Below are 26,614 nucleotides of genomic sequence, written 5' to 3'. Positions count from 1 at the left end.
ACGGACTTACGGTTCGTAATGACCCCTTATGTGACCGCACAGCTCTCAAACACTCCTCCACCTCAACCACATCGTGCAAACTCCTGGAAAAAAAAATGGTGACCAAGTATAAAAATACTAAGTAATCAACTTACTTGTAAGCTCTTGTCACGTCTTTAATCTAATAGGTGTCCACGGGCTTTACTCTAAGCTCTAGGAATTTCGACTGAGTAACTGCTAACGGCGTGGAGACTACCTTTGTCATTCTTGGATGTCGTGGAGGTCTGCTAGATTCTTAGGTCATCTATATTAGGTTACGGAGTCTGCTACTTATTTATAGTTTATCAAATGGTAATACATATTAAAGCTATATATATGGTAAATGACATATAAGTAAATGGTCATATTATCTGGTAAAGCTTGGTAGATGGTTATGTACAGTAGATGGCCGGTAAAGTTATGTATACTAAATTGAACCATATATGTACACCCCTTGTCAGTGCTTTGAAAATGCATTTTCTGCATTCTCGGTATGTTTTTACTGTATATACTTGAAGTCATCAATATAAACTTCTAGTTAATATTTCTCTTTACATTTTCTCTCTTTTGTTTTTTGTGTTCATCTAGATCGAGTGTGTGTTATTGTACGATCCTAACACCTAGTATCAAAGCTAGGCTAGATTCACCACGATTTGTGAAGATGGAAAGCTCAAAAATTGAAATTGAGAAGTTCGATGGATCCGATTTCTATTTCTAGAAGATGCAAATTGAAAATTATCTGTACCAGAAAGATTTTCATGAACCTCTATCTAGGTGAAGCCGAATACTATAACCACGGAACATGGAAGCTCAAGAATCGGCAAGCCTTAGGGTTCATCTGGTTGACATTGTCAAGAAATGTGGCGTTCAACATCATTAAAGATAAAACAACTTCAGACCTGTTGAAGACGTTGTCGAATATGTACGAAAAATCGTTGGTTGTGAATAAGTTGTAATTGATGCGGAGATTGTTCAATCTACAAATGTCTAAAGGTGGATCTGTTGCAGATTATATAAATGAATTCAATAGGATTATAAGTCAACTAAGTTCGGGGAAAATTAATTTTGAAGATGAAATTAAAGTATTGATTTTAATGTCATCTTTACCTGAGTCTTGAGATATTGTTATTGTTGTGATCAACAGTTTCCCGGGATCTAAGAAACTAAAATTTGATATACAATTTTCAACAAAAGCATTCGCAAACAAGAAATTGAGTATTCATCTGGTGGTGCTTTCATTATTGACCAAAGGGAAGAAGTAAATCGAACCTCTTTGCATTTTCTCACTCTTGTTCGTTGTGTTCATCTAGATCCAGTGTGTGTTGTTATGCGATCTTAACAGTCTAGACAGTTTAAAGTTTGTCTCTTGTCTCCAAGACGTCTAGGACAAACTCCTCGAGCTAACCTACTCGCTGAGTGCACATATGTCTATACCTTTGATCGTCACTCTCAATCCTAGGGTGCATTGTCTACTAAAAAATGTATTAACCTAGGTCAACATGTAAACTACTCTAGCTATAGCGCCCTGATCTTAACTTGGTTCTCTAGTACATGCTTGTTAGGGAGATATTTCATATCGATCATCTAAAGCATGGGACACATAGTCTTAATGTTACCACGGGTGATACCTAGAGGTTAAGGAGGTCTATTGGATTCCTAAAGCAACTAGATGGCTTAACACGGACTTCTGGCTCTAGGGTACTATGTTCTAACTTCTTGAATCTTTCCAAGTCTAGGAGCACTAGGGTCTCTAACCATTGCTCCCGGTCTTAAGGTGCTTAGTCTATTGAAAGCGTCCTGACGTAGGTCGTCGTCTAGCTCACCTAACTCTAGTGCCCTAGTTCTAACTCTGTGCAAATAAATTCACTCTACATGGAAAACCCACAATCAACGACTTGGAGCTAAACCTACTATATTATGCAAACATACAACCAAACAAGTTGAACAGGGAGATATCATCTATCAATCATCTCGAACACATATCACAATAGCTTATCCTTATTTCTAACCTAACGGGAAGTATATAAAATAGAATTCATCACAAATCTCATTAGAGGAGTATTTTGGCAATTTCTTGCATCTTGTGTAGCATACTCATCCCTGTTGCCCAACTCATATTATAATCACGCACATTCTCTTTCTACCTTGCAGAAAACCTAAAACAACATGCTTCTCGGAAGTCTTAACCTAGGGGCATAACGATAATTTTTCCATAACATACATATTGTATATACTCATACAAATACATCCTTGCAAATTCTTTAACATAGTAAATTTTAACGACCTAAAGTAAGGAATGTTCGCATGCTAGCATGTCCTAGCGATCTCTACAAGTAGTACTTATATAAAGTCTATATAGTTACTTACTTGGATGACGCAGCCTTACTGAGTTAGCTTTTCCGCTCGTTAAGAACTCCAAAAATTTTTGAAATTTCTCTAGATCTTAATTCAAGTCAAAACAGGGTTGGTATCAAAATTGGAGTGAAACCCTGATAAACAAAGGTCAAACAAGGTAAAAAGGTATACTCATACGCTTACAAGCGCGCTCACACGCAAAGAAGGGCTGCCCACGTGCACACTCACACGCACATACCAACGTGCCTAGGAAGAGGAGTATGCCCACTCCTTGTTTGACACGTGAAATAATTCTATTGGCGCGCGCATGAAACAAGTCAGATCTGCGGTAGCTAGTCGGACAAGGTGAAATGACGAGTCACTCCATTCGCTGCGTGACGTGTGGCTTGTTTAGGCTCCTCTCGTCGCTTGACATGGGACTCTATGCACACCCGACACGCGTCTATCTCCCACAAACGCGTTTCCTACGTTTTCCAATTCAATTTTCTTTAGATATTCCTAACTTTTTATAACTCACTTGAATCAATACAATTTTTTCATGAAAGTTCAACACCTTTTAACCTATCTTTTACAAATATATTTTTCTTGTAATTTTTAGTCAACCACAGCAAGAAATGACAGAGTCCAAAGTTGGTTCAGAATTCAAAACTCACAAAACTTACATTTTTTTACGTTAGCTAGAACATCATCTTTCCGTCAAATCAACTTCAGCTTTCTTCACGAAACTTGTGAAAACCTCCTCATACTCAAAATTTAGAACTTAATTCCTAGTAAAACTCATGGGTCTTGGAAAAATTCGACAAGAAACGGAAAATCTTACCTCAACCTTACCATTTCTTGACGGATTCGAACAAATCACATGCCCAAAGTTGTTATCCTCAACATTGGGACTATTTCTTGTAAAGGATCTCCGACCAAATTCCGATTCCAAACCGTCGATCTAATTTTTCACTTCAAACCGTAACTTTTTTTTCCTTTTTCCTTTTATTTCTCTGTTTTCTTCCTCCTCGTTAGAACTTTGATTAGGGGCTTATCCATACTCCTAAATGGACAAAATTACCATTTTGTCCCTTGAATTGACTCGAACACCCTTTTTCCAATTTTTTACCATTTTTTTTAAATACAAAATTACCATTTCTAAATTACATTATTTTGAATATTAAAAACTAGAGATGGATTACAACTTTTGTTGTTTCAATTTTCAATTTTTTATTAAATAGATTCATAAACTTTAGAAAAGGTCGAACACATCCTAAATTTTCAATTTGTTTGATAGATCCATAAATTTTAAATTTTGTGTTTAATAAGGTTCTAAATTTTAATAAGTTTTAGACATGCAACTTGTGTTTATTTCTGAACTTTTAATTTTGTATCTAATCCATAAATGTATATTGGACGTTTTTTTAAATTAAGAATCTCTTAGACATAAAATTTCTTTCTTTTTTTTTTTTTTTTTTTTTTTTTGTATGCATATTAAACTTTCAATTTTATTTTTAGTAAATTTGTTAGTTTCGAAAATGTTTAATATATGAAGCATAAGAAAAATGACTTATTAGATAGAAAAAATTATAATTTAACAAAAACTTAGATTGATTCATTTTTTGTGAATTTGTGAAAAATATATTTTGGTAACTACGTTCTTTTACACCGTCTCAAATTGATAATACGAAGTTAAGTTTGAAGTAGGTAACATCTTATCAAAAAGGATTATAGTTTGATTGGCATAAAGCATTTATCTTCTACTAAAAGGTTAGATGTTTAAGCATCTTATTTTCACGTATTGTTGAACTCAAAATCTAGATGGGGTATATACACCGAATGTATTTTAGTGGAGCCAAAATGTGGTCTCCACGAGGAAATGATTTGGTTGGACCTTGAGTTTGAATTTTAGATAGGTGATAGGGTTCATCCTATCTCGATTTCACTCTTGGTACTATTTTCCCGGCCTAATTTGAGGTATAACTCTTTTTTTATGTTTTCTTTAAAACATTTCCTATTTTTAGTTCTTATAGAGCGAGTTTGGACATTTAGACTATCAATCCCTCTCGCAAAGTGATCTTAAGACTCATTGAGATAACTCATCAAGGTGGCCTTAAGATATTCTTTGATCGACTCATCTTGTGGGTTAATTGTGAGTTTTTCTTGGTTCAAAAAGTACTAGGGTAGTCACCAAATTATCATTAAAATGACTTGTAAAATCCAGTTAATAGATTTTGAGTTTTCCTTAGATAATCTTTTATCCTTGATATCACCTATCAAATCTAGTTTTATTAGTTCAAAAGATTATCTCTTTTATTAGTTCAAAAGATTCCAAGATAATGCACAACTTTTGAGCACATTGGTTCAATAGGACAAAAACATCGTCCAAAAATATTTGGTGTCGAATTGTAATTCTGAGAGTCTCTTTCACATCTCGGTTTTGCATGACGTCCTAGAAGTCAAAGCACACCTCAACACTTGAGACGTTGGGTTGGTTCGAGCCTTGTTGGAGAAGAAAATGAGTGCTTGTTTCGTCCATCAAAGGGCATACTCAAGTCATGCAAGACCATAATCCGTTTGGACTAATGGAAACACCATTTTGGAGACAAATTGAGGTACACATTATGATTTACTTGGTACTCCAGGAAAAGAAGCAACCAAGCCCCAAGCAATCGTCCAGAAACAACCAAGCCCCAAGAAGCTGTATTTTTACTTCCATCTATTATGAGTACTTTAATCATTTGTTAATGTCTTCTCCAAACATTTTCATATTCAAATTCTAATTCGATCGACTACATGCACAGGTCTCAGAATATGACAACCTTAGCTTTATCTCTTCAGTAATCAATGCCCCAAGTTTGGTCTTGACGTTCTTGCTTACCAAACATACTAAAGACCTCATTTCAGAGGCGAGCCACAAATTCAGGAACTAGAAATACAAATATATAGAACAAGACCATTATCAAGAAAATTACAGAACTGATGATATCGATACTCCAATGCTCCAATGTCATAACAAATGATGTCGAGGCCTAACCAACCCAAGTCCAACTCGACAACACAGTTCTACAAGCAATTCAATATATGAAAGTAACAAATCCAAAGTAAAATCGAATATACCAAATCATCGCCACGACCATATAACGAAGCAAGAGATATAAAAGTTTACATCTCACTGCAATCCCCTGCCTGGCCCAACCCTTTCCATTTATTGCACACCTAAAAATCAGGATTAAGATATTTCAATTATTATAAAGTTTTACATAAAGAGCCTGTGATGTTGCATAGAGGGCATACAAGTATATAGTACAAAATGCCGAAAGCAGACCAAACAAACAAACCAAACCCCCAAACATTCAACTGTTGATTGATAAATAAAGGATCGGGAAACAACGCGATGTGATTTTGGTGGTTATTTTGAGAAATTTCAAAGCTACCAAATTCATGGGATGAGGGAAAAGGTGATTCAACTGAAAGCCATAAACTCCTCCCCATCCCAAGCGACTCCCTCCCACCCCCAGTGTGTTTTTGTCTCTGCAAGTTTGATGAAAGCACTGTGTTCAAAAAGCTAAGAATCCAGTAGTAAGACTGCAGAGCAGCATCAGCGGGACTGTTTAATACTCACGCCCCTTGTACGGCATTTCCTGTTCATATAAGAAGATTTGAAATGCATAAGGCTCGCGAGATAAATGCAGACGAGATATCAACGCAACAGTCACCCAAGTATTATCTTTTCTAGGTGAACTGTATAGGAAAAATATTTTAAAAGGCTCAAGACAATCTGAGGGGCACTTACAGGTTGGTAACCCGGCATGTACATGCCATGCCTCGGGTGGCTAAGAAGCATGGGTTGTGCATACTGCATTCAAAGGAATAAAAGTTATTATGTACGGAACTTTGAATTTAGAATAAGGAAATAAAGAACGCCGTAACTTCATATATTCAGTAAACCATACTTGAGGTCCATTTGGCTGAACATATCCATGTGGTGACTGCATTGGTGCAACCATTGGATTGAAAACAACAGGCTGGTGACCTGGAAATGAAGGCCCAATCTGCAGAACCATGAATAGTTGGAAACTATTATAGAGGATCTAGATGTAGTAGATTCTGGCAGATATGATAAATCAACAGATAAGAAGTTGAATTTATTTGCCACTGCCAGGCCATCCATAAAAAATGTATAAACAGTTATATTTTCATAGAAGCTATTTTTTTTTTTAGAGAAACAACACAACAAGACAATATACATGTACTTACTCCAACACCATAAGGCATCCCATGCATATGGGGCACTGCAGGTATGTTGGCCTGGTAGTAGAACGAACCATCAGACATAGATGCTGGTGAAGGTGGCCTAACAGGTGCTTGAGATGGGGTGAAACTCTTTGCATTAGGATTGAGTTTGAATTCCTATTCACAAATGTAGGCAAAACGTAAAAGAGCCAAAGACGCTAGTTTTTAACTCATAAAAATAAAAAATAAAAAATAAAAAACCTTCATGGACGTCCTAAGCTTGCTGAACGTGTCCAGCAAAAAAAAGAATACCTTAGCACGAGGATTAAGGGTTGATTTTTCAGAAGATAGTGATCCCATTGATGAGCTAGGAGTTAATACAGGACCACTAGATGTACCAGCAGCACCATCTGAATTCATTGATACGGAACTACCAGGTCGGCCACTAATGTTCAACATTTGAACTTCTCCACGAGATTTGCCAGGTTCTGGGTCATCAGATAGTTCGGGAGGACTTGACTTCGCATTATGCTTTGATGGAGCATGTGAGGCAACATTAGGCAGTATCCCTCCATCAGATCCATCTTTCTTTAGTGGCTGCAAATCTATTGTTTCCATCACCAAATTCCAATTAGCAGCTATAACTAACATGAGTAGAGTCATCAAACTTAATGGTAAATTTAGAGATGAATCTGCAAATTGAATGCAATAAGCAACACAACACAAATAGACCAGCAAGAGAGAGTTATCACCAGAAAATGGAAAGGAAAAAAAAAATCTCTTCAAGGAAGATTGACTATGGCCTACAACTAGCATCTGGTACATGTCACTTTAAATCTTCAATCAAAATAGTAATTGAATTCTAATATATTATAAGCTAGGAATTATGCAGAAAATGGCTCACCATCGCATTTAGCTAATTGAGAGTCATTAACTCCCTGCTGCAATAATAGAAGAATAGAACGAGTAAGTCCAGGAAAACTTTACAACAAGCAACAAAGCAGATTTTACAAACACTATTTTAAAAACCTACCATGTCCTTTTCTACAGACTCTTCCGCAGCATTCTCCCCATGATGTTTGTCCTGGATCCTATATTTTAGACATTCAACCCAGAAAATCAATCACAATTATGAATATGTGGTCCTCAAAACATCATTTCTTACCGAGTCCGGAAATCCATTGTCCTCCAGGAAAAAACAATAGCATATTGTAAAAGTACAAACCTGCTTTCAATTTCCAAAGTTGGGCAACTTTTGCATGAATTTTCAGATGCGAGTTGTCTGGCATGATTATTAATAGGAGTAGATCTAGATAGATCTACACCCATATTTGTCAGGGAGGGTTGTGCTTGATCCTGCAAATCGGGACAAGTTAGCCTCCATTTCATTCATCTCTAGAAGCAATAAACGAACATAAAACGGCAAGATAAAAACCTCTTCTTTTATTCATAAGAGGAAAAAGACCTATTTCAATTTAACCGAATACAGTAGAACATAAACCAAGCAGGATAAATAACCAAACGAACTCTCAACAGCACCATCTTGAAATGATTGACCCGTCATTACTATATATTTATTTTTAGAAGAAAATAAACAATAATAACTTTGAGCTAGGCATGCGTAAGACTATCAAGATGTTCCAAGTCTTAATCCAGTTTTTTACAAGAATAATTTGAAAAAATGGTCTGATCAACCTAATAATAACAAAATGCTTAGACTTGAAGATGTGGGACTACACAATTTCCATAGGACATTTAAGAAAATAAAGTCAAGCCATTGATAAGAAAAAATTAATACTCCATGCATTCAAACATAGTTTTTAGAAATGACAATATTATTATCCATTTGAGCCGCTACTATTTTCATAAAAATACTTGATCAACATACTGAAGAATTAAAACCACAAGGAGATTATAATAAAAGTCAATTCAAGAAATACCAAGGATGAAGAGCTTGAGACAGAAGCTGCATCACTCCATTTTCCAGACAATGTGTCTGCAAGCCTAATATCAGAGCTAGAAGACCCCCCAAAGGTTTCCATGTTACGTGAATTGAATGATATGTCTTCATTCTCATCAAATCCGCTATCATCAGCCACCTTCCCACGAACTACAGAAGAGAACCTGGTTTCCTCATCAATATCAAACTTATCATGGAGATCAATACCTCTTTCCTGTTTAAATAAAATAAAAGGAAAATATTGAGTTTCAGAAAAGTTTGCTCAAATTCTATGGCCTGCAAAATGCAGCTTGAGGAATGCTATCAGATACCAAAAACTACCTCTGCTAAATGAAGATCTTCAGTGTCCTCCCCCTCTATTTCTCTAGCTATCCTTGAAGCTTCCTTTTCCAACTCTCTTGTTTGAGGGCCTCTCTCAAGCTTTGTGGTATAGAGTTCTTCATCAAAAGTGCTTCTAACTCCAAAAAGTTTTTCGTTGACTTCAAACTGATCCCAACTCCTAAAATAAGCAACAACAAGAAGCACATATAAAAATGTATATAAGAACGAAACAGAAGTAATTTGTAAACCTTTAAAGAAACATAATAAGGTATAACAGAAATTATATCAACTGCTTCAGGAACTGACGTCCCATATTTAAAATAATACGATGCCCCTGTAAGAATATAAGATTACCTGCAATTATAGTCTTTGAGATTCAAGCAACCAATAAGGACAAGTACACATTAATAATGAAATAAACCTCAGACACTGGCTTTGGGGATCCATCCATCACCAAAAGCTTAAAATTAAAAAAAATATAGAAATTGATTGAGAGAAATATAAATATCTTAAACTCGTGCCCAACAAATGCATTTAATTCTAGCAATCACTTTGTTAACCACGACCATGTCCAGCCACAACAATACTCTCCTTATTCTGCAAATAGTGATGTTTTGCCAAAAAAAGTGATGGTTTTAAAGATATGTAGATGCAAGATGTAGCTGGTGGGTCCAAGTTCACAAAATTATCGTACGCAAATAAATCAACTTAATAGCAAAGTGAGCAAATATTGGGGCTCGATGGGTTGCAATCACATTACAGGGGAACTCCACATGATTAGAGAATTTCCAAAATAAAAGATGAGTAACAAGGTTTGAGGGAAGTGCATAACAACCTATTCCATGGACCATCAAATATGTTATCCAGCTCAGGAAATTGAGGATCATCATCATCAGGTATCCATGGTTTCAATTCTCTTTCTGCATCATGTTGACTAGACTGTGAAATAATGCTGTCTATCAAAAGTTCCTGATTTTCATAATCAACTTCATTTGATAGTCCATCCTTTGTAACAGTCACGTCCTGTAATCAATTGTCAAGCAGAATGATCAGATTATAGAAGATAAATTGAGAACGAAAGATGGCTATGAGAAACCATAGATTAACAGACAATCTTTCATGGTCAACAGATACTGACATAATATTCCGTTGAAATGCTACAAAAGAAACCACACTAGAAGGAAGACCCCATGACTGCTTGTTATTATCACAAGAATGACGAAAAAAAGATAATAAGACTCTTAAATAGCAAAGCAGAACCTTGGCTATAACTTGCACGAGATCTTTAGCTGGTATTACTAAAGTCTTGGAAGGAGCCTTATTCAACGAGTCTCCAATGGTTTTCTGCCCCCGTGAAGAAGTATCTTTTGTCAAGCGTGCCATTTTTAATATAATTCCTGAAAATGAGGATCAAATAAACACTGCTAAAGACACCAGCTTATAGAATTACAGATGATGTAAGGATAAAAAAATTAGTTATAAGGCTGCTTGTGAAATACATTTGACATAAGAAAAGTAGTGGAAAGAGAAGATACCAAAATCTTTTTCAGTATTGCTCGAGTGGAATATTCCACTGTATATAGATCCATTTTTAACCTGGACGTCTACATGTTGTCCAATAAAACATGCTGTTAAATAGACTAATCGATCATGTGATGAACTCCCAAAAGTTTCGTCTTTGCTACCAGCAGCCAGTGCTCCTGCATAAACAAATATTAGAGAGAATAAAGTCAAGTATGAGTTAATTTAACAAAAAATAAAACGGATAATGAACTCACTTGTATTAGTTAATCTGTTGGGGTTTGACTTTCCAGGCTGAAATTTATTCTCAAACTTAGTTCCTACATCCCTATCGCCTCTACGACGTCCAAAACCATTAGCAGAAGGCTTGGAGTTTATGGATTGTTGTAGATTCATATCAGTTGCAATCCAGAACCTATTGAGAGAAGGTGAAAATATATGGAATCACCATTCTGCCAAATACTAATATGTTTGAATTAAATATCATGCTTTCTATGCAAGAGTAACATGCAACAGAAGGAGAATAGATGTCCTACAGTCCAAAACAAGACAGGATAGAAAAATATATTCAGGAAAATCATTAGCCCTTGAAAAGTAATGACACAAGCTACTGAGGAGAATATTTTTAAGAGTTACTATGATTTTCTAGTGCGATATTAAGGAAGAAGATGAAAATAATCTGGTTAAGCTCAACTATCGCAACAGTGGAAGTAGCAAAATAGTATCATTCCTATGGAATTGAAAGGAAATCCAGGGGCCCACTAAATATTGACTATAAATAAATCAAACAAAGTCCACACATTTGAAGATTTTGACCTCGGATCAAAATTCAGATTACAAATTTTTTTAATCCACTTTCTTCCCAATGCTGATCCTCATGTGGTCTAACAAGAAATGTTGATAGAGAAATATCTGAGTGTGACTTAATCGCTTAAATTACCGAACTTACAGTGAAGTTCACTGTCCAGGCATGCTTTGTTTCTCCGACTTTGAAACATACAATGAACAAATAAACGACGTCTAGCAGCAAGATCGTAAAAAAATATTGATACAACAACAGAAAAACAAGAACAGTGGCATAATGTTCGGAGAAAGGATAAGTAAAAAGAAAACCAAATCCAATCAATTTTCCGCAAGAAAATGCAACCAAATAAGGAAAAGATCAACAATTCAAAATTGAAAAATCTACCAAATGCCAGATAGTAAATCAATCGTAACACTTTCACAAGCAAGCCCATCAAAGTGAACCTCAAACCTAATATCATCAATTTTTATGTCAATTTTATCGTCCGTTTCCTATCATCCAAAACATGCCAAGCCACTAAAAACCAAAGCCCCTAGAAATTACAGCTCCAAGAGAGAAAACTAAAAGCATCGATAGCTCCATAACAGGGGAGAAAAAAAAAACACAAACAATATGAAATTGACACAACAACATTCAAAACATGATCCTCACCTGGATAGACGCAAATAATCGATAGAATTAACAAAGAAAAGCGGCGAGTCGCAGATGGAAACAGGGGAGGTGGATTCTATTAGGGTTTAGGGAACGGTGCAAGGAAGGAGGCTGGTTCCTGGTCGAAAAATTAGGGTTTTCTTTATGATGCGAAGAATGCAGCAGATAAATAGCAAGATCAAAGATGGTGATCGGGAACAGAGAACCACAGGAGACCGCAGAAAGGAGAGGGAAATTGTAGAGAGAGAGAGGGTCGATGCGGCCTCGAAATGATAGCACCAAATGCCTTCGGGTGGGGTGAAAGGACGACATATGAAAACTGCGATCTATTTAAGGACGCTTCAAGCGGACTAAAATAAAACTATTAATTATTTTTTACTGTAATTATTTTTTTAAAACACAACCCAAAATATAATTATTTTAATCTCTCCCTTCAAAATAAATAATATAAAGATATTCAATAAATAATTATTATTATTGGTCAGTCTCATAATTAATTAAATTAAAGCATAGATTAATTAATTTTTATTCAAAATTTATTTTTTAATGTTCTACGCTTATGTTTCTCGACATTTTTTTAAGAGTAAAAATTGTCTACACAAACTAACACGAGTTATTTCAATATATTTTGTCTTTACTCACATGTTTCATAAGAAAATTTATACGAGGTCATTTAACATAAACTATCTAAGTAATGTAGCTTTTGTAGCTACTATGATTGAGCTATCGGAAAAAAAAATGCACCTTGTTGGTATAAAAATATCTTTCGATTTTTTGAATTTTTATTGGGTATCGTAAATTTGGTAATTTGGTAAAGGTGCTTAGCTAATTTTTTGTCGTGTTTAGTTATATATTTATGTGCGCATTAAATATATAACTAATAAAACCCGAAGTTTTGCCCACTGAATTAACTAACAAAACCCGAAGCTTTGCCCATTGAATTAACTAACAAAACCCAAAGTTTTGCCCACTGAATTGACTAACAAAACCCGAAGTTTTGCCCACTGAATTAACTGAGAAAACCGAAGTTCTGCCCACTGAATTAACTGAGAAAACCCGGAGTTCTGCCCACTGAATTAACTGATAAAACCCGAAGTTTCGCCCATTGAATGAACTAATAAAACCCGAAGTTTTGCCCACTGAATAAGCAAAACAATTGGCGCTATATATTTGGTAATGTACGTTACGATATATATTATAAAATTGTGTTCGGTTCGGGTTATCTCGAAGTATTGCCCAATGAACCTGAAACTCAACCGGATCTATTTGGGTTCAGAAAAATTAACCCAACCCAACTCATAATGCTAATTCAACCCAACCAAACCCTTATAATTCGGGTTGGGACGGTTCGGGTTTGTTGGGTGTCACGTTTATATATACACCCTAGCTAATAAGTCCATTAAAATAATCTAACATTAATTATGAGATAAATGTGTGGTTTTTCTTTTGATATCAACTTAAAAAAAAATGTTACTCTCTTCACTTCATATTACATTATTGTTTATGAAGATTTGTTATTTTCCTTTTTTCTTTTTTTTTTTTTTTTTCCCATTAATTAAATAATTTAATATATGTCAGGTCGATAATGTATTATGACTTATGTTATGATACATCATGCACTCTATATTAGTATGATTATAATTAAGATTATGAGTCATTGACGTGCTAAGAATGTATTCATTGAAATGTTTATGAAATAACAAAGGTACGATTTGCATATTATATTATTAGAATATATTTTATATAGCTTAGATTTTTCTCTTATGTTTAGGAATTTGTTTATAATATATTTTATATATTTTATATCTTCAGATTTGATTAATATAATATTTTCTCTTATTTCTAAGATTTAGTTTGTAGTTTGTATTCTATTTAAACGTTGTGAATATTAATGAAAATTGAACATTTGATTCCACTTATGTTTTTCGGGCTTTTCATCCCACTTTTGTTTCTCATTTTTAACATGATTCTTAATATGGTATCAGAGTCCTATTCTTAATATGGTATCAGAGTATCATTCTTAATGTATATAATTTAAAGTTATGGAAACTTCATGCATATTGTGTGTCACGTGCATCGAGATATTACCTCGTTGTGATTAGTACGGACGCGAACCTTACAACATTTATGTTTGTCATGATGTTACGATATAGATTGTACATGCCGCAATACTATGTGGGCTTGTTTCCCTTCGTGGCTTTGATAGTGTAAGTGTCCGCTAGTTAAAGAGCAGACCTAAGGGGTACGTATGCACCTGCTTGGTGGGTCCATGCGTTCGTACATGGATAAGGTGTAGAGAAGTAATGTACATTCAATTTTAAGCTCATACTATAAAGAATGAAATGATTTTGATGAAAGGATAGGTCCCATAATTGACAATATTTGCATTTTCTGACCTCAAAAGTGGAATCACTTACTTGAGTATTTAATACTCAAACTACGTGCTACTCTTATTTTTCAGGTAAAGGTCAGGCGCCCTTGCAAGTTTGACAACTTTGCGGTAACGGTCATGGGACCAAATTAGGGTAGTTACATGCCTGTGTTTTCCTTTGTAGCACTTTCCGTAAATCATGACAATTAATTTTATTTCTTTTATTTTATTAAAGTTCGTGTTCATTCATTTTTCCGCCACATCGTTTTAATGATTTTATTCTGAACGTGTAAGTCTATGGCTTCGCAATGAAATGTTTTAAGTAAATTTTATGCAGATTATAGATATGTCATGTACGTAGTGACGACTTTGATTTCAATAGGAAATTAGGGTCGTTACACAAGAGAATTCATACCAATTGAGATAGTGCACCAACTAAAAGACCTCTTACCCGTAGAGATAGTGTCCCTGTGATGTCCCACGTTAGTTGAGGAGGAGAACAAAAGAACCTTTATAAGGGTGTGGAAACCTTCCCCTAGTAGATACGTATCAAAGCCTTGAGGGGAAGCCCGAAAGGGAAAATCTGCTAGTGGATCTGAGTCGTTACAGTCCCTTACTTAGATCTTCTCCTTATCCGCCAATGTGAGACTCCAACAATCATCTACTCGAATAAAGTACATTATTGAGTCTCTCCTCAAACAGCATCTATCTATCTAACACTATCTAGACTATTTTTGTCTCTTTGGATCACATTGCTAGTCCAATAGAATTTTTCCACAAATCTTCACTATGATCCTACACCTTCAAGACTCGTGACTAGCAATGTGCCTCCATAACGGTATGTTAATGTTCACTTTGAGCATAAACCCTCGTGACTTTGCTTTTGGATTTCTCAAAAGGTCTCGTACCAATTAAGACACTGTCCTAATATGTAGAGTACTATGTTACGAGAAGTGCTTGAGGTCCACTAACATGAGTAATGAGTCAATCACATAAGCTCAATTTAAGCTAACATTTAAGATAGTGTCCTAACACGTACCATGGCAGTCTTGCTTGAGGTCCATTAACATGAGTAACGGGTCAATGACATGGGCTCAATTTAGGCTTCTATTGACGAGTATGAAAGGGGGTTTATTAACGATTTATTAAAAGGCCAAAACTTGAGGATTAGGGTTGCACGATGAATCAATACATTCTTTTTTTATATGCATTGTGTTGATATAGATGAGGACTATACACCATAAATGACCATATAAAGGAAATAATTATAAATAAAAGTAAAACATTTATTAAAAAAATTAAAAATTATTTAAAATTTTTGTAGAAAAATAAATAATAAAAATAATTATAAAATAAAATAAAAATATGTATATCGGGGCATTTGTGGAATTATGTGAATATGAGAGGGCATATACGGTAATAAAAATGTAAACAATGACTTTCCAGGAGTAAGACGAAGTCTTTGAGGAAAGGGGGGGTTAAAACGTTTTCAAAACCCTTGGTGCCAAACCCTTTCCCTCTCTGAAGCCGTCCTCTGTTCTTACACTTTCATAGAATCCAAACCCTAATCCTAATTCCTCTTTCTTTCTTCTATTCTGCTGTATTATCTTTCTGATTTATAGCCCCATTTGGTGTTAATTCATACTATTTCTATCGTTTTCGCATACATTTCTTCTACTCCTCCTTCGCTAATCGAGTTGGAAATGGTATCTGGCTTGAGAATCGACGGTGGGACTCAGATACTCCCTGCTCGCGTCCGAAAAACCATCCAATCCATCAAAGAAATCGTTGGGAATCACTCTGATGCCGATATATATACAACTCTCAAGGAGACCAATATGGATCCTAATGAAACTGCACAGAAGTTGCTCAACCAAGGTTTTTCTTTTTCTTTCTTTTTCCCTCTCGGCCTTCTTTTCTTTGCTCGCTTTTCTTTCTTTGTAACGCTTCATCCATTGTAAGGTTTATTGTTCTTAAGACGCAAAGATGACTTCAAGCACTTTGTTGGCTCACATTCTTTCGTTGGGCGTCTTTGTTTTGCTTTGTTGTATATTTTTATTTTTATTTTTGGGGCTCTGGTTTTTTACCAGAAACTATTGTGCGCATGCTTCTTCTGTCGGAGCAGTGGGAAAGGTCAAAATTTTGTTTCTGATGGTTTAGGAAGTCATTGAACGTTAAAGATTGTTTTTTCACCGTGGAAAGTTGCTCAGGTGCTTTAAATTTAAGAAAAAAGCTGACGATGGTTGTTCACCGGTGCTAAGGACTTGATTCCAATTTTATTATTCGCTTTGATTTGTTATTTTCTGAGAAATTAGCAGTTAGGTGGCGACAACATTGAGTTGAGTGGAAATTTTCGGATTATGTGTTTTTCCCTTCCATGTTTTTTTTTTTATCAGTTCATCTTATAGTTAACTAGATTCTGTCATCTTCTGATACGACTTCGGCATTTGTCAATTCCTATCTATCGTGTTTGTGGTGGCAATAGTTGAGTTGGATTCCTGCTTGAACTGTGTATCGTTCCATCATCCAATTTATACGATGAATTTCTCAATGAAGAGTTTGAAAATGTCTTTAGTACTTCTTTGGTACTTTCTTCTGCCTGCATCATCTTTTTTTTTTTTTTTTTTTTTTTTGGACGTTTATATGTTTAGGCAATGTATTCGTATTTGCACTCCACATGGTTTTTTTCGCTAATTATCTGTCTTGGAAGGGATGTTTATTGCTTAGTGTATGAAAATCAAATTTAAAACAGTGTGCACTAATGAATATAATGTTTATCCAACCAAGAGACTGGGTTAACGTTTGGGAGAGAATGAATGTCTAATTGCTCTCCACATGGTTCCTTCGGTAATTATCTGCTTTAGAAAGTTACTTAGTGTATGAAAGTCAAATTTAAAACAGTGTGCACTAATGAATATGATGTTTATCCAACCAAGAGACACTATGGGCTCACGTTCAACCAGAGAGGATATGGGCTAACAATTATCTGGGGATTCATATTTTGGGAATTACGCATGTCATAAATTTTCCTAACATGCGAGTGCACCACTCTACATATGTTAAGATATTCTTGTTGCATGTTATAAAGAGGGTAAACTTATCCCCTGAGGAGCGGCCCCATTGGCTAAGACTTGCAGTCTTTGAGTAACACCTACTAAGAGATTGCATGTTCAAATCTTCAAGCAAGCTTACTATGGAAAACCCTTGATGTCTTTGAAGTCTGAGCCATTAGTTGGGCATGAATTTTTTTTATAAGAAAAAGAAGTAAACTGTTGGGAAACAAAAGGGGAGAGAAAGCAGTGCAAGTAATTAGCTAACATGGAAATGCTCTGTTATCAGCCAGAATAAGCCAACTGAGTTAAACTTAAATTTATATTTTGTATAAAAGCACATATAATTTCATAGCATCTTTTACTGCCTTTGATTTGTATGGATTTTATTTTTTCTGTCTTTTTTTTCTATCGCATAAATATTCAATTTCTTATTATTTTAGTTATTTGCCAGATCCATTTCGTGAAGTGAAGAGAAGAAGAGATAAGAAGAAGGAGGTACAATCACAACATTTTGGTTTCTTTGCCAGCCATTAATCTCATCTGTCTTTCTCTGTGGTTACCATGGATGGCCAGCTGTTACTAACAGAAGTAAAGAGTTGTATAAGTTCATGTTTCAAATTTATATGTCTTCACATATTGGTTCATTTCGTGATGATGGCTAATGTTCTAAAGGCTGAGGTGCTCTATAGGCGAGTCATAAGCCCAAAGAAATATGAGATTAAAACCTCATAAGAATAAAAGATATTGATGAAAAATGTAATGGGTTCAAATTTTAAAATATTAATCATAATAATATTATGAAAAAGAACTAGAACAAAGAGTCTCACATCTATACCTTTTCTTCCATTACTGTTCTCACCTGACATCATAATCATTTTCCATGTCCACTAATGTGAATGCCTTTTTCTTAAGCTACTCATTTATTTTGGCTGGTATGCACTATTGTTCTTTTTGTGTGTGTGGGTGGGTAGAGCGATAATATTCCAGTTTTGTTCTAAGCTTTTGTTAATTTTTGTTTTGTCTACTGAAAAGTACTGCTGTTATGTTCTTCAAATTTTATTCAACCATCTGGCATACTACAGGTTCCAAGTTCTGACAATCATATTCCATATATCTAGTTGGTTTTGGATACTGAAAAAAACCAAGACTCTGAGCTATTTACTCTTTTAGGTTTTCTCTCCAATTTTGTTTTTCTATTCATGCTCATTTTACATCTAGCTTTATCATTTTCTTTTCTTTCTGATGTCATTTTTTCATCATGAAATTCTTATGGCTGCTAGTTTTAACTTTACATTGAAAGATAGTTAGCTTGAAACTGAGGTGTAGATGTGTTTTGTTCTCAGAATATGGGATACAAGGGTTCATTGGAAGCAGAAAGAAACTCTGAGGATGTGAGGCAAGGGACAAAGGTATATACATCGTCTGATCGTAATGTCCGGAGAGGGGCCTATGCAAAAAGTCCTCGGCCTGGTACTTTTTAATCTTTGCCTATTATTTTTCTTGATGCACTGTATGGTGCAGATTCTAGACATTTTGTTATAGTCTGTTGATGAAGTTCACACATATGGTTGCTCAATTATAATTGAAAGGATTTGATTTCATTCATTTTTATCTCCTAATTTTAGTCAGAAAAGAGTGTATGATGAAGATGAACACAACAAAATTACATGGGCTTATGGTTTATCAGCATGTTCTAATTACCTCCTTGGTTTGCTTTCTGATTGATGATTGATTTATGTAATCTAGGCATCAGCAAGGAGTTCCGCGTTGTAAGAGACAACAGAGTTAATCGAAATGCAAATAGAGAAGTAAAACCTGCATCTTCACCTTTGGCAATATCCACCAACGAGGTGTCTACAAATGTGGCAAAATCAGGGTATGCATCCTTAATCTTCTTCTTGTTCTAGCCTTTTTGTATTTTGACTTGGTTTACTAATTATTATTTTTTCATCCTTTTGAATTTTTCGTATTAAATGAAGTTGTATCATAAATCATGGTTAGAGAGGAATGAAGGTACTTTCAGTGGTTAGGATAGGATGGATGCATTTTGTGTAGGGCTAATTTTGTAGCCTTTCTAAATCATCTTTGACGAAGGACTTTACTTTGCAGGCGCTCCTTTTCCTTCATCTTGCTAGGTGGGAACATTTTTTTGCTATATTGTTATAAATTTCCATTGCAGTTGGGCTTTTGCTTTTCATACGTCAGTAAATGCTGCTTCTCCTGATAAAAAAGTGAATGTTCTTTCAAGAACGTTTCTGTTTCCTGTCAGACCATCAGTGCATTTTTAGTATAACTTTTCTCAAAAGCTTAGATTCAGGAGTAATAGTCTATTGATAGGTCTTGTAAGAAATGACAAATAAATGCAGGGAATTACTGTGATGACTAATCTATGAAATTTGGGTTATGATGCGGACCATGAATACGTATCCTAGAGTGTCTTCTACTGAAGTTTGTATTATTAGGTAGCCGTGCTCTGATTTTGTAAGGAGTGGGTCCACAAGCCTGCCTTGAAAGATTTTGGACGTTTCTGTGTATATATGGCATTGTCTTGATGTGTAAAATTGATGTTAAATTTCAAATAACATGTTAAACATGTTCGTTTAACATTGTTATTTGGCTAGGAATTTAATACTTACATAAGTGCAGCTGCATAAACAGAAAGCTGTAATTCATTGTTGTTACACTTTTCTCTGCACAAAACTTCGCCAGAAACTCCGAAATTTATTATTTGCAGAAAGACCGCTGCTGATGTTTACTTCTTTTTGCATTTGACTTGGAATCCTGTTTTGGGCTTGTCTTCTCCATTATATTCATCTTTGGATTTCTATGCCTAAATTTTGAAAGTTGACTTTCCCTGCTCCATCCCCAAAATCTGTTTGTTGATCAGATTTAAATTTTTATTGAATTCAGTACATGGGCAACTAATTTACTTATTTATTCATCAGTACCACTCCGAAGGGAGCACATGGGGGGCCCTTTGGTGCTAGGTTATCACAAATATCTTTCCGGAAAACCGATTCACATCCCAACAGTCAAAGAGATGGTTATTCAAAGGGAATGACCCGGAAAGAGTCAAGAGATGATGTGGGTGTTTCCGTGCAGAGTTCTGTTCCAGATATGCACATAGCAAAGCCGAATGATCCTGAGCAACAGTCACCTGTGTTGGCGTCAAATGGTGCTGCTGTTGGTTTATATTCTTCTTCCACAGATCCAGTCCATGTACCATCTCCAGATTCTAGATCATCTGCTGCAGTTGGAGCTATAAAACGTGAAGTTGGGGCTGTAGGTGTTCGTCGGCAATTAAAAGATAGTTCTATAAACCAGTCTTTGGGACCAAATGTGTCTCTCTCAAATTCTGTTGCTGAAAGGGATGGTTCTTCTACAGACTCATTTCGACCATTAGGTTCCATTTCTAAAGGCGAACAGCTTAGTCAAATTACTGAATCTGTGATTCCTGGCCTGGTAGGCAGCAGATCAACGTTAAATAATCAGCATAGGCAACATCAACCAACTATTGGCCATCAGAAAGGTATCTTAGTATCTTTATTTTCTTTCTTTCTTCTTTCTATATATATATATATATATATATATATATATATATATATATATATATATATATATATATATTTTGAGTGAAGAACGCTGAGGTATCATAGCATCTTTGTTATTATTGCTTGACTGCGAAGTGTTTGGATTGTCTTTTTCAATATAGTTCAGAATGTTATTTTTCATTATTTGTCAACGAACTGCTACTGCAAGTCTGCTGTTTCTTAGACGTGTTTCTTTGAGCGTGCATGTCCACACTTCATTTTTAACATGAGTGTGTGTTTACTTGGGGAATTCATCAAATTTTAGGAGAGAATTCACCATCGGCTTTGATGCAGCTTCCCAGCCTAACAAGGAGTGGAAACCTAAGTCAAGCCAGAAGTCGAGCACTGGTAATCCTGGAGTAATAGGAACACCCTCAAAATCTAAATCTCCTACTGATGAGTCCAAAGAGTTGCCTTCTGAAGCAGTTCATGTACAAGAGAAGCTTGCAAGAGTAGACCTTCATGAGAACCAGCATGTTATCATAGCAGAACATATTAGAGTTCCCGATAATGATCAATATCAGCTGGTCTTTGGCAGTTTTGGGACAGAATCTAATTCTTCTGGATGTCTGGTGTCGGGTTTGCAAGCCAGTAGTGGTCGAGAGGAATTGAATGGAGAGTCATCAGCTAGGTTTGTATTTATTTTTTATTCCTTTTATCTTAATCTGACAAAAACTGTGGCACTAGGTAATTATGAGCCAAAGGTTTGAGCATTCCTTCATAAGATAGAATTTTTTTCGATTGAGTTAGTATGAAATACCAGATAAGTATCCCTGAAACAAAGTTTCTTCATGGGACTCACAATTCCTGCCAGTAGTTTTTTTCTTTTGCTGACATTATCCATCTGACAATGTTTTTGCAGCCAGTCTGCATCTGCTCCGAGGATTTCTACTGATGATGCTTCTTGCAGCAGGCAGGTTGATTTACTGGATGATCAGGTTCGAAGTTCAGAGTCTAATTCTCCAGAATCTGTTGTTGCAACTGAGATTCAGTCGGCAGATAAAATAGAATCTTCTAGTCCTCAGACAATGGATACTTATGCAGATATTGGACTAGTTCGAGATAGGAGTTCAAAATATACTCCTGATTCACAGCATCAAGATCCGTCTGAGTTACCGGGATTTTCGGTGAGTTTGTATTAGATTATTAACTTTTGAGGTAGCTGCTGAGAATTAAGATATTTTGTATTCCTACTGAATTGATGGTTAAAAGTTTGATGTTCCTAGTAGTATAATGTTTGCATTGCTTTTCCTGTACCCCATTTTTGAACGTGCCTTTTTCATTCCCTTATATAACTTATTTTCCAATCAGGCGTATGATCCACAGACTGGTTATGATATACCTTATTTCAGACCGACAGTAGATGAAACTGTACGGGTGCAAGGACTACCATCTCAGGATGTAAGTGTAGTTGTTTACATAATATCTGGCGTGTTCATTATTATCTGGATTTCTGTGAAATGAATACGGACACAGGTGTTTGAGTTTCTAATGATTGTAACTTATAATTGTTATGATTATTTTCTGAGCTAGTAGTTTGTTCCACTGCTGGCAGTAGTATTTTTTTGTTCTCACTTATCAAATCTCTGACCCTAGGCGGTTAACTCTCAAACTGCTAACGGCATCTCTCCATCAACGATTCCAATGGTGCAACAACCGCAAACTCCAGTTGCTCAGATGTATCCACAAGTTCATGTTTCCCATTTTGCAAACCTCATGCCATATCGACAATTCATATCTCCTGTTTATGTTCCACCAATGGCCATGCCTGGTTATTCTAGTTCCCCAGCATACCCTCATCCGTCCAATGGTAACAGTTACTTACTAATGCCCGGTGGAAGTACTCACATGAATGCAAATAACCTGAAGTATGGACTCCAGCAGTTCAAGCCTGTTCCTGCTGGCAGTCCGGCAGGGTTTGGGAACTTCAATAGTCCTGCTGGTCTTTCTGTAAATGCTCCTGGTGTAGTTGGGAGTGCAACCGGACTGGAAGATGCATCTCGAATCAAATACAAAGATGGAAACCTTTATGTCCCAAATGCACAGGTTAGTAATTGTCATTGCCATGGTTTGGCTGTAGCTTTGTTGCCTTACATGCAAGCTTATAATTAACTTGATATCATTTCATATGGTTGTTAGTGCGTATGACATTATTTAGAAGGGGAAAAGACCTCGTTTTGTAGAAGTTTTTGTGTGTGGGTTGGGGGGGGGGGGGGGGGGGGGGACCTTTACCGTCAAGTGCAAATGACACCCTGACATGTTTGTTTAATCTGGATCATCATGATATCAGCCACTCTCAAGCCATTCAGACCTTTTATAATTATAATATAAAGTAGTTTAATGTATTAGTATATTTGTTATTACAGGCTGAGACATCTGAAATTTGGATCCAAAACCCAAGAGATCTTCCAGGTTTACAATCGGCTCCATATTACAACATGCCAGGGCAAACTCCTCATGGTGCTTATTTGCCCTCTCATACTGGGCACGCTTCCTTCAGTGCAGCTGTGGCGCAGTCTACACACATGCAATTTCCCGGATTGTACCATCCACCTCCTCAACCTGCTGCTATTGGAAATCCTCATCACATGGGGCCTGGTATGGGTGGGAATGTTGGAGTGGCTGCTGCCACTCCTGGGCCACAAGTTGGTACTTTCCAGCAGCCACAGTTGGGTCATCTTAATTGGACAACTAATTTCTAGACAAATGAGGAACGAGAATTGTGAAACTAACCCCGCCCCCCTTTATTATTATACAAGGGATTGAAGTAGTCATAAATGTTTAATATTTTGTCAAATGTGTAATTGATAACCTTCTCATATTCAATGTAGTATGCGGTTTTCTCCATTTGCATCTATTTCATCTGCTGTTTTAGTTACCCATTCGTCATCCTAGCTATAATAATCAAGTAGGAGAAGCTTCTGTAGGATTTAACAGAGCTACACAGGTGGATAAAGCCAAGCCCTATGGATTAGAACAAAATACTTGGTGCTAGCAATGCGCTTAAGCAGCTTTTCCAAATTATTTGCATCTAGCATTGCTTTTCATAATTTTAACTCGTTAGAACCTTAATTAGAAACATCAGTTGTTAATATTGCAGGTATTAATTGGAAAATGTTGGTTTAGGAGTTTTATGTTGCAGTGTACCTGTGGTGGCCCTGCGGGAGAATGGTCAAGGTGAAGTCTCTGAACATTTGAATCTAATATTACTGTGTTCATATTGAAAGATGTCAATTAGTAAAGAAGGTAACCAGCTGTGGTTTCTGGATCCTTTCCATATGCGTAGCTTCAATGGTGATCAGGAAAAAAAAAAAAAAAAGGTGAGAGATGCTTTATCTTTCAACTTTGTACCTAGTGCAGATTGCAGAATATATAGACTTTGTTCTGTTCAAAACTTTTTTTTATTGAAACTGTCGCGATGTCTTGGGATTACCAAACACATTACTCTTTACCTTTTTTTTAACGATCATTTTCATGCTCTGTACAAAAAAGCTTAACCCTACACATCGGAGTCCCTATAGACTTCATCTATTTTGAAGCTTTTATTTTTGCTAGTGAACCTAGGGATTATATCGTGCAAAGTCTTGCCATCATCATCGGTTTGACAATGGCTTGATATATGTATACAAAAATCGATGTACTTTGGGATCTGTGTGATGTTTATCTTGGTACTTTGAAGTTTGGAATACTTGAGAGAAATGAAAAAAGAAGAAAGAAACATTGACTTCAATTTGTGATGCATTCCTAATTTCACGAAAGCTTAGAAGCATCTTGTACTGAGCTAGTGTGGATCAGTTTCTTGAACTGTTTCAAAGTTGTCTAGACTGTTCATGCTTTTATCTTGTCCTGTTCATGACCATGTTTACAGTTGAAACGTTTCATTAGAAGTTTATTTAAAACCTCAACGGCACTTCAAACCACCTCCTGTTATTCTGTTTATATTTTTTCACCCGAATCATTTTATTTCTTTTCATGTTTGTCAGTTTGTTGGAAAAACAGGTCATTTTCCCAAGGTAGGATAAGTGTCCCACTTGGAATCTTGGGCACAAGTCACAAGATCATTATTCTTCTCTTGAATTCAAGCCTACTCAGAGGAACAACTTGTCTTATTCTCAATGGTAATTGAAGGAATGATGGAACGTAATGCCAATTGCTTTACACGTTTTTAATTTAATAATTTGACAGGCAAAAGTGGATGAATGAATCTGAGATACAAGTTTAATTTGTTAACAGCCAAAAGCTCATAAATCCTTCCCATGGCAATGGACATGGACAGCAGATCTGAATTGCAGGGAACTGTTTCTAACGCACAGTTGTCCACAACCCACATTCAGGTCATATTTCCTTACCCTTTTCGCAGCTTCCTAATGTAGTCTTGTGTAGATGACAGAGGCAGCCTTGTGCCTGTGTCCTTAATAATTGGCTCCAATGCACCTTTCCTTTTCTCTCCCTACTTTTTCCCCCTTAATATTTTTATAATAAAAGTTCATTTATTTATTTATTTTCACACTTTTTAGTGTGTTGGTGACTTGGTTTTGGCCTATATTTTAGCAGACCATCCGTACTTTCCCTACTGCACTGTAGCTTCTGATAATATCACTTTTGAATTGGACTCATGTGCATTCTAGGAGAGCCATGAGAATCTAAATAGTAGACAGACATTTGATCCACTATTTTTCTCCCCCTTGCATTTTTCCATTTGAGTAAATTTGACTTTTATGTCCAAATTTTCAAAGTTTTCAACTCATTTAGTTTTAAACTAAGAACATTTGTGATTGATGAGTTATATATACTATATACTAAGAAACTGATATGATTGCTCCTGTGGATTTATGTGAATAAGAAAGTAGATATGAATGAGAAAACCTGACACTGAAATTTTGAATCATATATACTTTTTAGAAAACATTGGGATTGAGTTTGTAGATATTCGCACAACTTTTATATTAGAATATTACCACACCCATACAAGCTTGCCATCGTAATTGCCAAAACTTTTGCTGCTTTTGAGAAATATGGCTATTCTCATGTTTCAACGAAAGCAAGGACAAAAGTAGATGTCTCTTCAAGTTTGTATTATGCCCATTTAAATAAAATATATATATCATGGTTAGCTGATATCAGAAGTCAACTTTGAAATGAAAAAGGGTATAGAATTATTTCATAGGGCTAATTTAGTGGCCATGAAAATCATCAACGCACCACCAGGGGACAAGTCCCTCAAATGCATTGTAGAATACGTATGTAGATGTTTTGATTTCTGCTACACATTGATATGGTGTCCAAAATTGAAGTGTTAGTGGTAGACATTGCTTATTCATTCACTAAGTTTGTTATTGATGTGTTACAATCATGCAGTGTCAACGTTTATCGTTTAGCTAGCGTCACGATCGTATGTACAGTTCGTGGCCTGCCTGATTATATGGTTGATTGAGATCTTGTCTTCATAACTTCTAGTTTCACTTGGTGCATCCTTCTTGAGGTAATATGTAGTTGAATTTAATATTGAATTGGAAGGCCATTTTCTCAGAAAGTTGGGACTAATTAGCAATAAGCACGTGTTAAAGTAGGATTTGTTCTTTTTTCTTTATATTTTTTTTAGTGGGGGAGCTCTCAATAGTCAATATACCTTGTCGAACTGCAATCTGAAAGGAATCTAATGGGATAAAGAATTAAATTATGTTTTATACATAAATGTAAAATCAAGTATTAGGAATTAGGGGGTACATTCAAACCCGACAATTCGGACCAACT

At 35.8% G+C, this 26,614-nt stretch overlaps 2 protein-coding genes across 4 annotated transcripts; one reads left to right on the top strand and one right to left on the bottom strand.

The window, feature by feature from the left end:
- Nucleotides 1-5,578: 5,578 nt before the first annotated feature.
- Nucleotides 5,579-12,161, bottom strand: LOC111791779 (polyadenylate-binding protein-interacting protein 3). The gene is made up of 15 exons (XM_023673253.2): nt 11,847-12,161; nt 10,648-10,805; nt 10,405-10,569; nt 10,130-10,266; nt 9,705-9,892; nt 8,870-9,047; nt 8,529-8,762; nt 7,814-7,944; nt 7,622-7,679; nt 7,493-7,529; nt 6,901-7,193; nt 6,613-6,765; nt 6,309-6,407; nt 6,149-6,211; nt 5,579-5,996 (listed from the first exon to the last, which is right to left on the bottom strand). Exons 2-15 carry the CDS (start codon nt 10,784-10,786, stop codon nt 5,967-5,969), a joined length of 1,905 nt encoding a protein of 634 aa, XP_023529021.2. The 5' UTR covers nt 10,787-10,805; nt 11,847-12,161; the 3' UTR covers nt 5,579-5,966.
- Nucleotides 12,162-15,683: 3,522 nt separating this feature from the next.
- Nucleotides 15,684-23,707, top strand: LOC111791777 (uncharacterized). 3 transcript variants are annotated; one of them, XM_023673250.2, is made up of 10 exons: nt 15,684-16,095; nt 17,722-17,765; nt 18,614-18,740; nt 19,017-19,146; nt 20,216-20,799; nt 21,155-21,491; nt 21,774-21,987; nt 22,172-22,261; nt 22,457-22,906; nt 23,227-23,707. In XM_023673250.2, the coding sequence occupies exons 1-10, from the start codon at nt 15,921-15,923 to the stop codon at nt 23,560-23,562; spliced, it is 2,487 nt and encodes an 828-aa protein (XP_023529018.2). In that variant the 5' UTR covers nt 15,684-15,920; the 3' UTR covers nt 23,563-23,707. The 3 variants fall into 3 exon arrangements, with proteins under 3 accessions (XP_023529018.2, XP_023529017.2, XP_023529020.2); XM_023673249.2 differs by having other exon boundaries at nt 15,685-16,095; nt 21,723-21,987; XM_023673252.2 differs by having other exon boundaries at nt 15,955-16,095; nt 17,711-17,765; nt 21,723-21,987.
- Nucleotides 23,708-26,614: the final 2,907 nt, after the last annotated feature.

This window comes from Cucurbita pepo, chromosome 3 (genome assembly GCF_057944985.1).
Source record: "Cucurbita pepo subsp. pepo isolate OVF chromosome 3, ASM5794498v1, whole genome shotgun sequence".
Lineage (NCBI taxonomy): Eukaryota > Viridiplantae > Streptophyta > Magnoliopsida > Cucurbitales > Cucurbitaceae > Cucurbita > Cucurbita pepo.
This window is presented reverse-complemented; position numbering and strand designations above follow the sequence as displayed.

Coding starts and splice junctions, on each gene's coding strand:
- LOC111791779 (XM_023673253.2), bottom strand. CDS start 10,786: ATGAATCTACAACAATCCATAAACTCCAAGCCTTCTGCTAATGGTTTT. Junction 10,570..10,647: donor CAACAGATTAACTAATACAA/GTGAGTTCATTA, acceptor TTGTTTATGCAG/GAGCACTGGCTGCTGGTAGC. Junction 7,945..8,528: donor TCTCAAGCTCTTCATCCTTG/GTATTTCTTGAA, acceptor CCCGATTTGCAG/GATCAAGCACAACCCTCCCT.
- LOC111791777 (XM_023673249.2), top strand. CDS start 15,921: ATGGTATCTGGCTTGAGAATCGACGGTGGGACTCAGATACTCCCTGCT. Junction 16,096..17,721: donor ACAGAAGTTGCTCAACCAAG/GTTTTTCTTTTT, acceptor GTTATTTGCCAG/ATCCATTTCGTGAAGTGAAG. Junction 22,262..22,456: donor AAGGACTACCATCTCAGGAT/GTAAGTGTAGTT, acceptor CTCTGACCCTAG/GCGGTTAACTCTCAAACTGC.